This window comes from Callorhinchus milii, unplaced genomic scaffold, assembly GCF_018977255.1.
Source record: "Callorhinchus milii isolate IMCB2004 unplaced genomic scaffold, IMCB_Cmil_1.0 Scaffold1, whole genome shotgun sequence".
Taxonomy (NCBI): domain Eukaryota; kingdom Metazoa; phylum Chordata; class Chondrichthyes; order Chimaeriformes; family Callorhinchidae; genus Callorhinchus; species Callorhinchus milii.
Genome location: NW_024704742.1, coordinates 33,167,337 through 33,182,311, shown reverse-complemented (window position 1 = coordinate 33,182,311; position 14,975 = coordinate 33,167,337). Strand labels below are relative to the sequence as shown.

The 14,975-nt window shown below is 36.8% G+C and overlaps 1 protein-coding gene across 14 annotated transcripts in view; it reads right to left on the bottom strand.

Moving 5' to 3' along the window:
• LOC103180901 (calcium/calmodulin-dependent protein kinase type II delta chain) overlaps positions 1–14,975 on the bottom strand; it is a 157,215-nt gene that overhangs the window by 31,677 nt on the left and 110,563 nt on the right. For 8 of the 14 annotated variants that reach the window (XM_042339829.1, XM_042339799.1, XM_042339821.1 and 5 more), the window contains exons 5-9: positions 13,681–13,746; positions 7,896–7,968; positions 3,841–3,943; positions 3,107–3,190; positions 1,994–2,088 (exon numbers count right to left, since the gene is read on the bottom strand). In XM_042339829.1, the coding sequence (XP_042195763.1) occupies positions 1,994–2,088; positions 3,107–3,190; positions 3,841–3,943; positions 7,896–7,968; positions 13,681–13,746 (421 nt within the window). Of the gene's footprint in view, positions 1–1,993; positions 2,089–3,106; positions 3,191–3,840; positions 3,944–6,919; positions 6,993–7,895; positions 7,969–13,680; positions 13,747–14,975 lie in introns of all 14 variants that reach the window. The other 6 variants (XM_042339782.1, XM_042339803.1, XM_042339822.1 and 3 more) reach the window with 1 other exon arrangement.

Sequence of the window (14,975 nt, the reverse complement as noted above, 5' to 3'; positions counted from 1 at the left end):
AGTGTTTGCAGAAATGACATTGTGAGGGTGGTAGTGACACATGAGCAGATGATGAAATATTACAGGGAAGAACAAGCTTTTTCTAAATGAGAGCAAAATATCATTATTACAGATATCAAATGGGTTTCAAGGATAAAAGGAGATAGATATCAAGTACAGCGGAAAATATTTCTGGTGTTGCTGGGTCGTGAGAATGTAATCTGGGGGGGGGGGGAAATTGCCAGGTTAGAAGCATGCAGGACGTGGAATCAGCCATTTTAACATTTTTATTTAATTCTTGATGTAATGGGGTTATTTTTTTTTAAAAATCATTAAAAGTTCAATGCAGTAATTATCAAACCTATCATGAAACACTGCATTTTTCACATGATATTTTACAGGAAACTAGTTTTATTTTGATTTTCCCCTCAATGGATTAATCCATAATTAGCTGGATTATAAGTGATCCATGGAAAAAATGGGTTTGATAATTTGGATGCATGTGTTTGTTCCACACCATGATAACGACAGCATAAGCAATCTGAAAAACACACACGTGTATAAAGAAGTCTGCCAGAAACTGTCCCAATGGATCAATGCTTAAATATATCCAGGAAACCTAGTAATTCGATGCAACATTTGCAGCAGGCAAGAAAAGCAGTTAATGGCCTCAAGAGCCTTCTTGCAAAATTAGTTAACAGTAAAAAGGATACAAGAGACACTTGGATGAAGAGGGCACCCTGTGGATCAAATGATCCCATCCTTGCAAAATACCCACCCTTTTGTCCTCCCATTATAGCATTAGGCTTTTGTTTAAAAAAAATGATTCCAGCATTCTCACCACAACCATCCATCCTGGTAGCCTGTTTCAGTCGTTAATTCCCTTCTGGATAAATAAATATTTCTTGGTTTCTGTCTAAAAATTGTCCTTTGCAACCCTGTTGTTGTTGCTGTGCCATCTTGGTGAAAGCATTGTTCTGAATCAATTTCTCAAACTCATTTAAAATGTTGTTGTCTTTCCAAGGATCCCTCTAAGATGTCTATCTTCAAGATTGATTAGTCTATCTTATCTGATCATTGTACACACATAGCACGGATGTTCTGGGGTATCCTGATGTATAATGATATTTCTGCAGAAGCCAAATATATCACATCAGGAGCCAGGAAATTAAGGCCAAACAGACTCTTACCAAAAGTACAGATTGAAGTGGCAGAGTAAACTCCCCCCACCCAGACTCATTGTGCGGATGAATAAACAATTTCTAGTGATTTGGCATTTGGTGTTAAATCAAAAAAAGATGATGGCAAAAGCCATTGACATTAAGTCTGACAAAAAAGCAGACCCCTGATTTATCAGTGCTGGACTGGCCTGTTTAGCAGCTGGTATATTTATAGAACACAGGCACACCAGTAGATGAACACGGACAGACGAAAGGTGAGATAGAGCAGATTAATCATTCTTCATTTTGTGGAGGCAGTATCTCCTGGATTAATATCCTAAGGCCCATCTTCTGTGTAATATTGCACGATATTAATCTCACATTCACTGTCAAACACCTTTTGTAGATATGGCACCAAAGGTTATGTTCACTTCAATTAGATGAATGGTGTTCCATCAATTTGAGCCAGATGTCACTCTTGCTTCTGGAAATCCTCATGTTAACAAGATGTCTTTAGTAGATTTCCTATCTAAGCAAAGCATTTTATTGCTTGCACTGTTTACAAGATTGATGGGATGGTGACATTACACAGTTGCTCAATTATCATGAGCTTTGGTGTAGATGTGATCACACCACTAGTCAAAGGCAGCAGGTGCAGAGAAAGCTCAATTGCAGCTCAGGAACTGATGAGAGGGAAACAAATGAAACATATACTTGTGTCAATCAGCACAACATGGAAATATATCTTGTCATTTATTGAGCAATGCACTCAGCAAGAATTACATTTCTAATGTATGTCACTAACATTTCCCAAATCCAACAAAGACCTAGCAGGGTGTAGAGAACTCACTTACATCATACGCACCAGCCTTGATCTGCTGGTATAACCTGTGCTGATCTTCATCCCAAAATGGAGGATAACCAACCAGCAGTATGTACAGAATAACCCCTGTACAGATGAAAGAAAGCATCAACAAGAATGTTAACATTTATTAAGTAACCCAGAGTGCACTAAAAGCAATAATCAGTAGGACTAAGAGCTCAAGCTCAGTAATTAAATGGGTTATTTGTCCTATACACAGTCCATTGACCCTCAAACAACCAATACAGCTTTGATAAGTGTCAATGCATTTGTCCAGTTAAGACCTCCCTTTCCATCAGTGGTTTGTCTTGCAGTTTGAGGCTATGTCAAATGAACCCAACTGCTTTCAGATGTTCTCCCAACGTGAAAGGTTCCAAACATAAATTTGTACTGTATTGTGTATGTCTACTCAATGATAAGCCAGTCAACTGGTCAACTATTAACAGTGTCTTGGATTATACACCAGATACATATCCTTGGAACCAATTCAAACATGGGGATTCCCCTCATACTACCCAATCCAAGGAAGTTAATTTCATTGACCTGGGAGAAGTGAGGAGCTGACAAGGCAAAAGCTCTTAAATGCTAACAGACTATTTCTCCCATTCACCCCGAATCATGAGATGAACAGATGTGCAATGAATGAGAAAGGACATAATTTTCCAAAACAGATATACCTCTTCTTTTTAACATTGAAAAAAAATGATCAGCCATTTTGTGAATTAAATGGTTATTGATATTTCCAATCGGGAATCACAGTTATCACAGAAAAATAAAATAAACCTTGCTTTTGCTATAATGCCGCTCACATTGATAGGATATCACACAATATGCTGTAAAGTGTATTGACTTTTTGAACGCAGAATAGTTGCACGCCATCAGTGTTCACAAATAAAATTACTCTCGGGTGGAGGGGGGGCATAACTATAGAACACATTTCAGTGGTTTCTCTCAGGAAATTGAATGTCAGTAGAGTTCCATATTTTATTATGTATAATGTTCGAATTGTAACCATCCACAGTAATATTTAACAGTACAAAACAAAGTGATTTTTGTAAAGATAAAAAAAATTGCTATATAGAATAAGAATGTAACCAAAACTTACCACAAGCCCACATGTCCACAGGTTTTCCATATGGATCTTTTCTCAACACTTCAGGAGAAAGGTACCCTGGTGTACCGGCAAAACCTGTGAAGGATGAGTTTAATGAAAAATAAAGCTAAGGAACAGAACCAATATCAGTCACCAAATTGTTAACTGTGACTTAATTTGTCCAACCCACTCAATATTTTGTTTAAATTGCAGCACCACATTCCTCACAAGGGATCAGTTTGCTTATCATCCTTGCTTGCTCTCATAGATAAGTGTGGTGGCTTTCTGAATAAGCCACAAATTTGGAATCTAAAGCAATCCAAGGCTACTTCACACTGTACTTTGAACCACTAAGTTAGTCATTTCAAGTCCCAGCAAAGATCATGTTTATTTTTCTGGTATTACATATCATTTATAAATACGCATTAATTTGTGACACATGTGAGCTAGGGAGAAAAGACTCTTTCTGATGAGTTGGATTGGCCAATTGATCTCTGAAAGTTCAGTCAGGAGAGCCCAATCTGTCGGAGGAGGTGCTGCCACCCAGAGGCTGTTTAGTGTTTTTTTAAAAAAGAAGAAATGTCACAAAGTTCCCCCTAATTATACAGATCATTCCAATTTTCATATGTGATGAACATAATATAGTAGCTATTTTTAAAAAAAAACATATTGTTAACAGAACTTTGACTAGTGAAATCAGGCCTTTCTATTTAACCAAACAGAAACTATTTTCACGACTTACTCACCAAACCAAGCTTGCTGGTCTCCTTGAACTTCAATTGCCAACCCAAAATCTGCCAGCTTCACTGCCGCTCCCTTCATTTTACTGGCTAGAAGCAAATTCTCTGGCTTCATTTTAATGAGAAAAAAATCGGTTCAGCAGATATTCACCATATATTAGATGTTTGGTTTACCCTTAAATAAGCTTTTGTTTTCCTCATGTTAATATCACTCAACAATTCTAGAGATTTTTAAAAAATCAATGAATCAACTGTACTGAATAGTTAGTTAAAGATCACCAAACGAGAATCTTATTTACATCCCAGAGCACCAGGCCTACATGAGCAGTTGTTCTTGTAAGGCTCCAAACAACAAGGGTGTTGTTCATTTCTTAAATAGTAACTTATTTACATACAGCAGAGATTGATACATAAGAGGTTGAGTCATTATTAAAATGTTAATTTAAATTGTTATCAACTAGAGTGATTTCCAATTTAGCAGTGAACACCCATTTAAAACACATCAATTTCAAATAAAATTCTGTAATTAAGGAATCTGAAGCATATCTAACGAACTCAAGATTATTCCCTCTGATGCAATCTGCTTTCGCAGCGAGTTCTTGTGTTTCAGAATTACGTACTTCCAGTTTTTGGAAGTAGTGCCCATTCATATTCCTGTTTAATGAATCCAGTTTGAAATCACTACATTTCATACAATATAGAGAGTATGTCATTCATATAGAGTGCATCTTTCTTCAGCAAATCCAATCTGGTATAAACTCAGAATTTTAGTGTGGTTTGAAGTGATTCTCAGCCTTTACATTGTCATGCTTGTTTTTGGGTTCAAAACTGGACAAATCTGAAAAACGAACTAGTCGTTCAATTGAGCTGGTCTTAAAAATAATTCAAGACTAGCAATTTAAAAATAGTTGAAAGCATCTTCTTATTTGTGGTTACTGCCTTATCCAAAATACAAATGGTCGTTTTATATGCAAAACCATAATCAAAGATCCAATCAAATTTTATTTTTCAGTAAAAGCACAACAGGAATTAATGTTAAACCAGCTGATATTGATTTCTCTTTCTAGTCCTTAAACTGGCAAGTTTTGGGGAAAATAGGACATTTAGGTGAAATTCTGTCAAACTACTATAGGTAGTGAACCACCATTGTTTAAGAGATTGTCTTTAAAGTGAAGACCTGCATAATATTAGAGATGCTATGAGCTTTGCTTTCTAGTTTATATAGGACTTTTACACTGATTTCCAATAGACATGTTCTTCTGACAAGTTGGTCTCCACTGGATCATTTGCAGCTGATGCTAAAAAAAACCCTGAAGCACAATCTGAGGAACAACTGGTCATATAAATGGCTTAGCTCAAGGGGAGGCAAAGATGTATCAATTTTCAACTTTACTGCCAGAATATCCTGCACAAAATCGAGAAATTTCGACTGAGAAAGAGGAGTTTAAAAAAAGAAAACTAGCAATAATTCAACTTGACCCATTTACATCGACTGCTGAGACCAGCATTATAGACGGCCATAATAGACAAATAAGAAGGGTCACTTCCAGATTGTCTGGTGAACAACTGAAACGCTTATACATTTTAGGTGTTATTTCAAATTTTGTTGGCACAAAAGTGCATGTTTTTCTTATTTCATTAACACATAGCCTTCATGACAATCAAAATGACTTTGGTTCCTAATAATGAACTACTATACCCATAGGAAGAGACACTGCAACACTTTAAGTATCACGCACTTGGTGGTTAAATACAGGATGAAATGCACTGAGCATTCATCTTGTGTCAGCTACCCACAATTGGGACACAAGAGCAGAAATGCATAGGATTTTGAGACTGTGCAGCACAATAGATCTGGCAGTAGCTTTGTTGCTCAGCAGCAAAGTTAGTGGGTCATTCAGAGTTGCTAAAGAAAATGCATACGAATATCAGGCTGAAGAGTCAGGTAACTACAGTCATGCGTGTAACAGGCAAAGCATAGAGCTTAAAACAAATTGTTTTGGTTGATATGCATCCTGAAAACAATATTCTGATGCTTCCATCCATTTCTTTCTACTCATTGAAAGATTAAAAATACAGACAGTACATGTGTGTTCTTCCTGAGGGAATGGGGTCAAATACAGTTTAAATCAGTGGAACTGGAGGAAGATGGACAAAGATTGAGAGAAACATTACTACATGAAAGCGTAACTAACGTAGGGTCATTCTTTTGTCCAATCTAACACAGGTTTTATATTAAGCTGAGGCAATCATAAAGTCGAGGCAATTACAATGAGCATCATTAATTTATCTGACGGTAGAACGTTCTGACGAAGGGTCATGGACCCGAAACGTTGACTCACTTTCCTTTCTCCATAGATGCTGCCTGACCTGCTGAGTGTTCCCAGTGACTTCTGTTTTTGATTCAGATTTCCTGAATCTGCAGTATTTTGCGTTTTGTTTATAGTTCTACAGAATTCAATACATACAGAAACAAAGTCCTGCATATAGAAAGTTAAAAAAAAATTCAATGGATATTTTGAATGGATGGAGTGGAACTTGCCAAGGTGGAACCTAAAAGAAACCTAGGGGTATTTGTTGACTCATCGCTCACTATGTCAAAACAATGTGATATAGCAATAAGCAAGAAAACAAGATTCTGGGCAATATTGCCAAATCAGTTGAGGTCAGTGTTTATACTTCACACAAGACCCACTTCTTCTTTTCCCCTATCCTATATTCCTCTATTCACTGCTCCCTTGTGTAAGCAACATGTTTTCTCTTAATTACATCAATGTTAATTGCAAAAATAAATTGCTTTAATCATAGTTTCCGACAGTGAGTTCCACTGTCTCGCCACCCTCTGTGTGAAGATGCTCCTCCTAAACTAGATCTACTACAAGCTATCCTATATTTAGTATGCCATGTATAATTGTACACATGTTAAACCTCTTCTATCTGGCCCACATGTTTATTTGGAGCCCTGAGCAGTGGGGAAGAGGGAGTAGGAAGAAAGGGAAGGAATAACGGAGTACGCTTTTACCTCACGCATGACTGCAGAACTGTTTGACACTGTTCAAAATGTCACCATCTTCAATTCACTCACCTTCAGGTCTCGGTGGACCACACCCATCTGATGGCAGTGTAGCACAGCCTCCAGGATCTGCTGAATGCAATGACTGCATGCAAACACCAGGGGCTTGTGTTAGTTCCAAGCTTACACTCACTCTCTGTGTACTGTTGGAGAGACTGGGTTCATGATAAATAGCAAACAACTGGGGATTTCTGCATCATCCTTAATGGACCTAAACACACATGTGCTCCAGCAGAATAATGGTCACCTCATGAACCAACAAATAGTCCACTTTTTTCCAGTTAAGTGTAGACATTCTTCCCTTTTTTAGCAGAAAACAGCTAAAAGAGGAAAACACCATTGGTCAGGTATTCAGTGGCAACCATAAAGTAATAAATAGCCAATAAGAAAATAGTTGCTGAGGTGCGGCGGTACCTCAAAGCTTTAGGGAACACAATTGTTGTATTTACACTTGCTTCTCCCCCCCCCCCACCCCGCAACATACTCACAGTCTAGTCAACAGACAGGAGTAACGTTTAGGTTCAACGCAGAGCTTTGATATTTATCTCTTTGTTTTTAAAGATTTATTTGGCATGCCCTGTAGGCTGTTAATATTCCAGTGGAGTAATGTGTGACCAGTTGTGCAAATAGTTGCTATCATAGCCCAAGTCTCAGAACAGAAGTGGTGTTCAATTCACAGACTGCAATGCATCACAAGCAAGCATCTTTTTTGGAGGGTAGGGAACTTTCACAACACACTTGCACACCCACATTTTTCATCTTTACAAATCACTGTTAAAAATGCTCAGTGTTCAAAAAGTTTTGAGATTGAAAAGTCCTGCCGAGTTGCATTTCAAAAGGTTCGAGCCATGATGCATAGCAGATCTGTGGGCTTGCAAATCGAGAAGAGGCACCATGCAGATTGTGCTGAGGCAAGGGATATCTTTTAGATAGTTCTCCCACCCCTACTCAGTGTATATCTGCTTGCAGTTCATTGGTAAATACTGACCTTCAGGTCCCTGTGAACTATCCCATTAAGGTGACAATGATTTACACTTTCTAGAATCTGCTGTATACAATGACTGTGAAGAAACAAGGGCAGAATGGAAGGGAGAAAAAATTTAGGGTACGTTGTCACAGTACGAACAAAGAAACTTCACTGAACAGAATGCCAGCAACTTTAAGGAATAAAAATGGCAACAGTGAATGAAGCTACGCTTACAAGTTTTAAAAAAAAGTATACTAACAGCCACAGCAGAGAACACAGTTTTTAAAAAATATAAAAAAAGTCTAATACAGCAAAAAACTAATGATTTCCTCAAAAAGCTTTTTATATAAAAAGGCACAAACAAAATTACAGGCAATTGCTTTAAATATGTTTTGGAGACAGACAAACACAGAAAATTGCATTTCACAGTGTTAAAATAAACAATGATCAACTACAAAGATATAATATATTTGGTTGAATAGCTACAATGTTGTCCCTCCCATCATAAAAATACTATAATGTACTTTTACAATAATTGTAGCTTTTAGTAGCTGTCTCTCTTTGAGCCAGCAAAACAGGAATTGACACCCAAAATTATGTTTGAGCAATTAATCCAGTCATTAAAGAATCTCAATCTCAAAATACAAACAAACAAAATTGCCACCAGCAATGGGATGGGGTGTGTGTCCCTCCCATCATAAAAATACTATAATGTACTTGACTTACAATAATTTTAGCTTTTAGTAGCTGTCACTCTTTGAGCCAGCAAAACAGCAATTGACACCCAAAATTATGTTCGAGCAATTAATCCAGTAATTAAAGAATCTCAAAATACAAACAAACAAAATTGCCATCAGCAATGGGATGGGGGGGGGGGGGGGGGGAGGAGTAGGAGGGAGTGTGCGCGTCAGAAGAAAAGAAAACACCTCAAGACGTTGTCTCTTTAAGAATTCCATTACATGGCCCCACTGAATTTTACATAAGATCCTGCTGTGAACTGAACCCTTAATTTCGACTGGATGAGGCAGCATCCACATCCCAACTCCAATAGAAACAAAGTCACATCAGATAAAGAACCAATGGAAGCATGCACCAGCCAAAGTAAAGTAAATGGTGGGTTGGATAAGAGCTTCATGCAGGTAGATTGAGTTTCTGAGAACATGTAGACAGATCCACGTGTTAACATTTTGTCCTTCTAGGTTCAATAGGTTCAATTTTCCATTGAGAGGATCAATGTATTGCAGAAACTAGGGGTGCCGATCATAAGATCATGTAGAGGTCACCCTGACGCTTCAAAGCACTGAAACACCTACGGTTTTTGAATGCTCAGACAGAGCAGTAATGAGAGCATTATATCTATGCAGTTGTGAAAATGTCCGGAACACAAATGCCCAAGTTCAGTACCCTGTGCCTTTGTGAGCCACAAGAATATATACTCATCTTTCTCCTAATAAATACAGCAGCATAAGCATCACGTCCTCAGGCAAATTGGTCATAGCTACTATGAAAATGATTCAGGCAATAACATGATCCTCTGGCTTCCTCCACCACCACCTGTGTTGAAGATCAACGTCCTGCTGCTATGCAAGTCCACCCTGTCTGTGGTTGGAGTTACTGTGATGACTATACCTTGAGATAGCCTTTTTCTTCATCATACTACATAATGTGTTTCTCTGTATGAAGAAATCTGACATAGAGATATACATGGAACTGAGAACCTACACATTCCTTGAAAATGGTGGAACTGAGAGCAAATATCAACCAAAAAAACTAGGTGTAATCCACTTCCTCGGTACAGTTCATACCCTTCATTTTCTAGAAATGACACCTAGTTTTTAAAGTAATGGTCTTTGAATGATCTTCTGTTACTAAATGTAAAACAGCAATGTCCAATTTTTATGTGGCGGTTGAATGAATGAGGAAATAAAATGCTCAGTTGTGATGTTACCAAAGGAATGGTGAGCTGAGTGAAACTGTAATTGGCATTTGTGAATAATCTTGTGGAAGGACACCATCTATTCCCACCTCCATTCAGAAGCATCTTTTCATTTCATTCATCTTTTCTGGTTTAACTCTATTCCTTCTAGTTCTCGCTAATTCTGTAAGTATCCTCTTCCCAGTCCATTTTAAGCAATCAATTTATTGTAACCATAGTAGTAATATATTAATATGTTTTACTTTACCCATTGAGGGGAAAAACATTCATAAAACGGTTCTGATCTTGAAGTTGTGCGAATACACAACCTCAATAAACATAGTTTTAATTATTCTATTCTCAAATGGAGAACTTCAGGAAAAGTAATTAGCTGCAGGGCTATTTGATGGACAATTATTCAATTGTAAGTTATTAAAACCCTGATGTACAAATGCACCCTGATGCGTTCAGTGAAATTGTGATTCTTTTGTCACATGGCAGATGACACAAAGAGATGAATGGGAAATGTTACACAGTACAAAAATGCTTGCAAGTCAAGCACAGCTTTGCTTCCATAGTGTGCCTACATTCTCAAGAGAAGTCTGGTCCAAAGAGCAGTTGGCAAACTCAAATTAGGTATATATGACTCAGTCATTATTAGCAATGCAAGTCACTATATTAGCTTCTCCAGATAGTTACACTCAAACCAAGCAATGTGTTTTGAAGAAACATATGAAATGTGAAGTGTATTTGGCTTAATTTTTGGATAGCACCAGTTTGTACCAAGTGGGAATCCGAACAAACACAGGTTTTAACTGTTTGGACAGCTGACTGGGAACTGCACAACATTAAACATCTAATGGTATTACAGAGTTTGCAAATTAAATAGACTTTCTTGCTAGAATCTTTACTTCTCGCTCTTCATAATGTAAGCTTCTAACCTGAATTCCACAGAATAGTATCTTCATCTGCAGATGCAAGCTGTAACTTATATATTTAAAGCAATTTTTGGTACTTTTTAAGTAGATTGACCTCTGGAGCTCAAAAATGTTCTTCCTTAAAATGGAATGATTGATCTTGATATAGAAGTATGACCCTGAATATTTATTTAACCCTAGTCTTACACTTAAGAATATTTTGTCAGATAAGGAACAAATGGTCCCTCTACACTTAAATGTTCCTTTGATTCTACAGCACTTATTCATAGATAAGATAGATTTCAAGTATAAGCTATAAATCCAAAGTTGAAGGCTTGCATCTGGACTTGCACAAGTTGTGTCATCACTGGGAACCATCAGCGGCTTAGGCTGATTTACATGTCCGATAGAGAATTCATTTCCAACTCTTGTTTCAAACCAAACTGGTTACCAATACAATGACTTATGTTGCAACTCTGCCTGTACACTCATCCAGGCTTGCCTGAGCAGTGCTCTGAAAGTAGAGATTATATTCATTTCAACTTTAACCACATCACTGATTGAGCTGACGTGAGTTGACAGGTAAGTGACACCAGGCCTGTAAGTTAGGTAGTAATGCAATTTAAACAGCATGAGCTATAGATGATCTTGACATCTTCTTCTGAGTCAGAGGAACAACTTGACCAGTACAGTTGTACTGACTGAGCTGTTAACTTAAGATTTCTTTCTATAAGAGTATCAAAGTAGGCCATGCAAAGTTGAAGGATTTATTTCCAGGAAAGTTAAATGTCAAATAGCGATATAATCACTGCTCCAGTGGCAAAAGATGAACATTGTGGTTGGAAGATGATGAACATATTTTGTGGAGCTTGATGAATAATCTATGGATGTTGTAGAGATCTTGAAAACAGATAGTGGCACTGACCAAAGACAACCAAAAGCAAGCCAAGCCTCAAATGGTAACTTTAGAACAAGAAAACATGATCAAAGCCTGAAAACCATTGCGACTTATATGGCAAATTGTGCTAAAACCACTTTAGATATTTGAAATTCAACAAAAAGACGACAAAGAGAACACAAAATACCACAACATAAAAGGTCTGATGGGGGTATTAACCTTTTCATGGCACATTGACAGCTATCACTAATGCCAAGAATGGAGCTGTACTTTCAGAGCTAAGTCTATATATTCACTTAGTGATGGGGGAGAGAAAGTAACTAATATGTGACTAATATGATGTCTTCAGAAACTACACTTTTAAAGGGACAGTGTTCTAGTGAATGGCTCCAATTTGAAAGGTAGCTTCCTTATTTGTACATGGAGGAAGCTTTACGGTAGCTCATTTTAAATAGCAACTGCAGGGAAGTAAGTAACTGGATATAAACAAGATAATCAAAACCCAGAGTTAGATATTTAGAAATAGAATCACAAGCAGTGGAAAATGAAAATTCAGTTCTGAAAAAGACAATCCTTAATTAGGTGGTTTTAATTTGCAAAATATTTATAGTTCATCAACATTTCAAATTACATTTACAAGTGAATAAGGAATAAAGCATCAAAATCCTTTCAAGACACAAATGTAATTCAATTTGAAATATTGCTTCTGAAGTTGTCTTTCTAAAAATATTGTTTCACGTTCAACTGCTGCATTATCTTTGAGGGTCAAAAAGTCTTCTTCGATCATAGTTATTTCGGACGTGCTAATAAATTTGTTTAACAGTAAATTTGACAATAACACTTTACATTTTTTTAATGCTGAGCATTAAATTTCTTTGAAAATGCCAGTGTTGTTGATACTAATTAACAACAACTTGCATTGATATAGCGCTGTTCACACCGGGTAGCGTTCCAGAGCGGTTAACAATGGCGGAGCCTGAGCTTGATTAGATATTAATCCATCCAATTAATTGAACTGAAAGGCAAAAATATTTTACCCACAAAAGCTACAGGAAACAAGAACAGGACATTTAGTCTATGAGATGGTTTTATCAGTATATCAGATTTTGGCAGTTTGTTTTCATCCGAATGGCTTGCCCTTTTGCCCTTTTGCAATACTCCTGAATACCTCTATGACCTATATCTGTTTATTTCTCTTTTACACATCCATATTGATTCCACATCTTCATAACCTGAGGAAATGCTTCATGACCCCAGTTCTTACCACTTATGATACTATGTTAAGATGATGCCCCCTTGTAAAGAGTCGTGCACTATTTAACCCGAATCTTCCTTTCATTATTTTAAATACCTCAAGTAAATCACCCTTCAACCTTCTTTGCTCTAAGGAATATAACCACACACTATCTAGCCTCTCATTAAATGTAATTAAACTGTAAAATTTGTTTGGGTAGTTTTGAAAACTAATTATACATTTCAGATTTATATCAGAATTTTTTTGATCAAGATTTTGGAAAAAAAAGTCTGTCTTTTGCTAGTATTTAATTCCCGAAAACGTAAATTTGTCCACTTTATTGTTAGTCATTTCACTACTATGTATATGTTATATACTTCTACAGACATTTGCAAAATTTAATTGATTAAAAGTCTTCTGTTAAAATGGCTAAATACATGTTAACATTAACTGCATATTAAATCATTAGCTTCTAAAAGTCACTTCCTTTGCTCTGCACTTTTTTAAAAAAACTTCTAAGTGTAAAGTGGACAAATTGTTTTGTTTAAAATTACCTCAATTTTGGTTTCTTTAAGGAAATGAAAGTTAACTGTTTCCACATTAAGTTCGTACAGTAATTCTTGGGAATTTTTGAATGAGAAAACTGTCTTGTACTATAGCAGGAGATTTTGCTACCATTAAAGAAGATTCAGAAACATTAGTGCAGCTTCTCCTCCTGTGTCTAATCTCATCTCAGGCTACTTCAAACCGTTTACGTCAACTGAAAAAAAGTCAAAATCATTGACAAAATGCATGACGTGGTCACCACAAAACCCGGAAATAAATCATGATCAGAGGCTTACCTGGCATCTGCTTCACTATAATATTCCCTGGCAACAATGTCTTCAAATAATTCTCCTCCAGTCACTCTGAGAAGACAAGGGATGCAAGTAAAAGTTTAAAATCTCTCCTTAAACAAAACAGAACATAGAAATACAAGATATTTTGTGTATTTCACAAGTGTTTCAACTGGATTCTTTCCCAACACATGCAAGAAATTGATATGAGATTTCTTGATGATGCGACACAGTGAAGTTCCAGTGAAGTATCTAACATGTCCGGAGCTCTAAGCATGTTACGTCTTTAGGAAAGTGTACCTTTTTTTTAAAAAAAGTAAAATTACAGCAGCTACATTTTGCAGACAGCAAGCAGTTCAAAAATATATTTTCACTGATGCATATCAAAAGGTGCTAGTGTTCCTGAGGTAATTAGAAAGAGATGTGAATTGCCACCTTATCTGCTACATGTTCTGGATATAAATGGATGCAATAGCTGCAGTGTACCATTGTATTATAAACAACACAGGAGATTTGAGTTTTGTGATGGTGGAATAGATATTCTTCATTCACTTGTAAATCAACATGATTTACACAAAAAAATTATATTAAATAAGGTGGCTTATCTTCAAACATGCATTTTATGGAATGTATGGCTGTGTCTTGATAATACATGCACTTGCAGCAAAATAAAGATTCATTATTCGCTTCCATTACAAACTATTTGTGAAGCCAAACTAAGGAGCAAACAAATGTTTGTAGGGGACAATGGAGTCGCCTAGTCTCCCAAACCTAACCAGTAGATGGGAAACTATTGCAGGTGAAAATGTAATGCTAATGACATTGAACAGTAACATTATGACTTTCTGGCCCAATGAGACATATAAATATCATTTATAGAATGAAAATTATTTTAAAAGATTTTTTTTAGTCAGCTATGTATCAGGCTCTTGCAGATCTGGTAGAGAAGTCATTTCCAACCCTAAAGCGCTCCAGGACGCTACCGTGCGTGAAGGGCGCTATAAATACAAGCTGTTGTTGTTAATTCAAACCCAACTGGTTATCAAGATAATAACTGATGTCACAACTCTGCCCTTGCACTTATCCATGCACATCCCATTTGAGTAGTACTCCATGAAAAGAGGCGACATCAATTTCATTTTAACCACTTTACTCACTAATCTGAAGTCAATTGACAGGGAAGTGACTCCAGACCTGTAAGTTAGGCAGTCGTACAATTTAAACAGCATAAGATTGATTGAGGCTCAGATGATCTTGACATTGTCTTCCAAATCAACAGGGAATGTGACCTAACAGATATA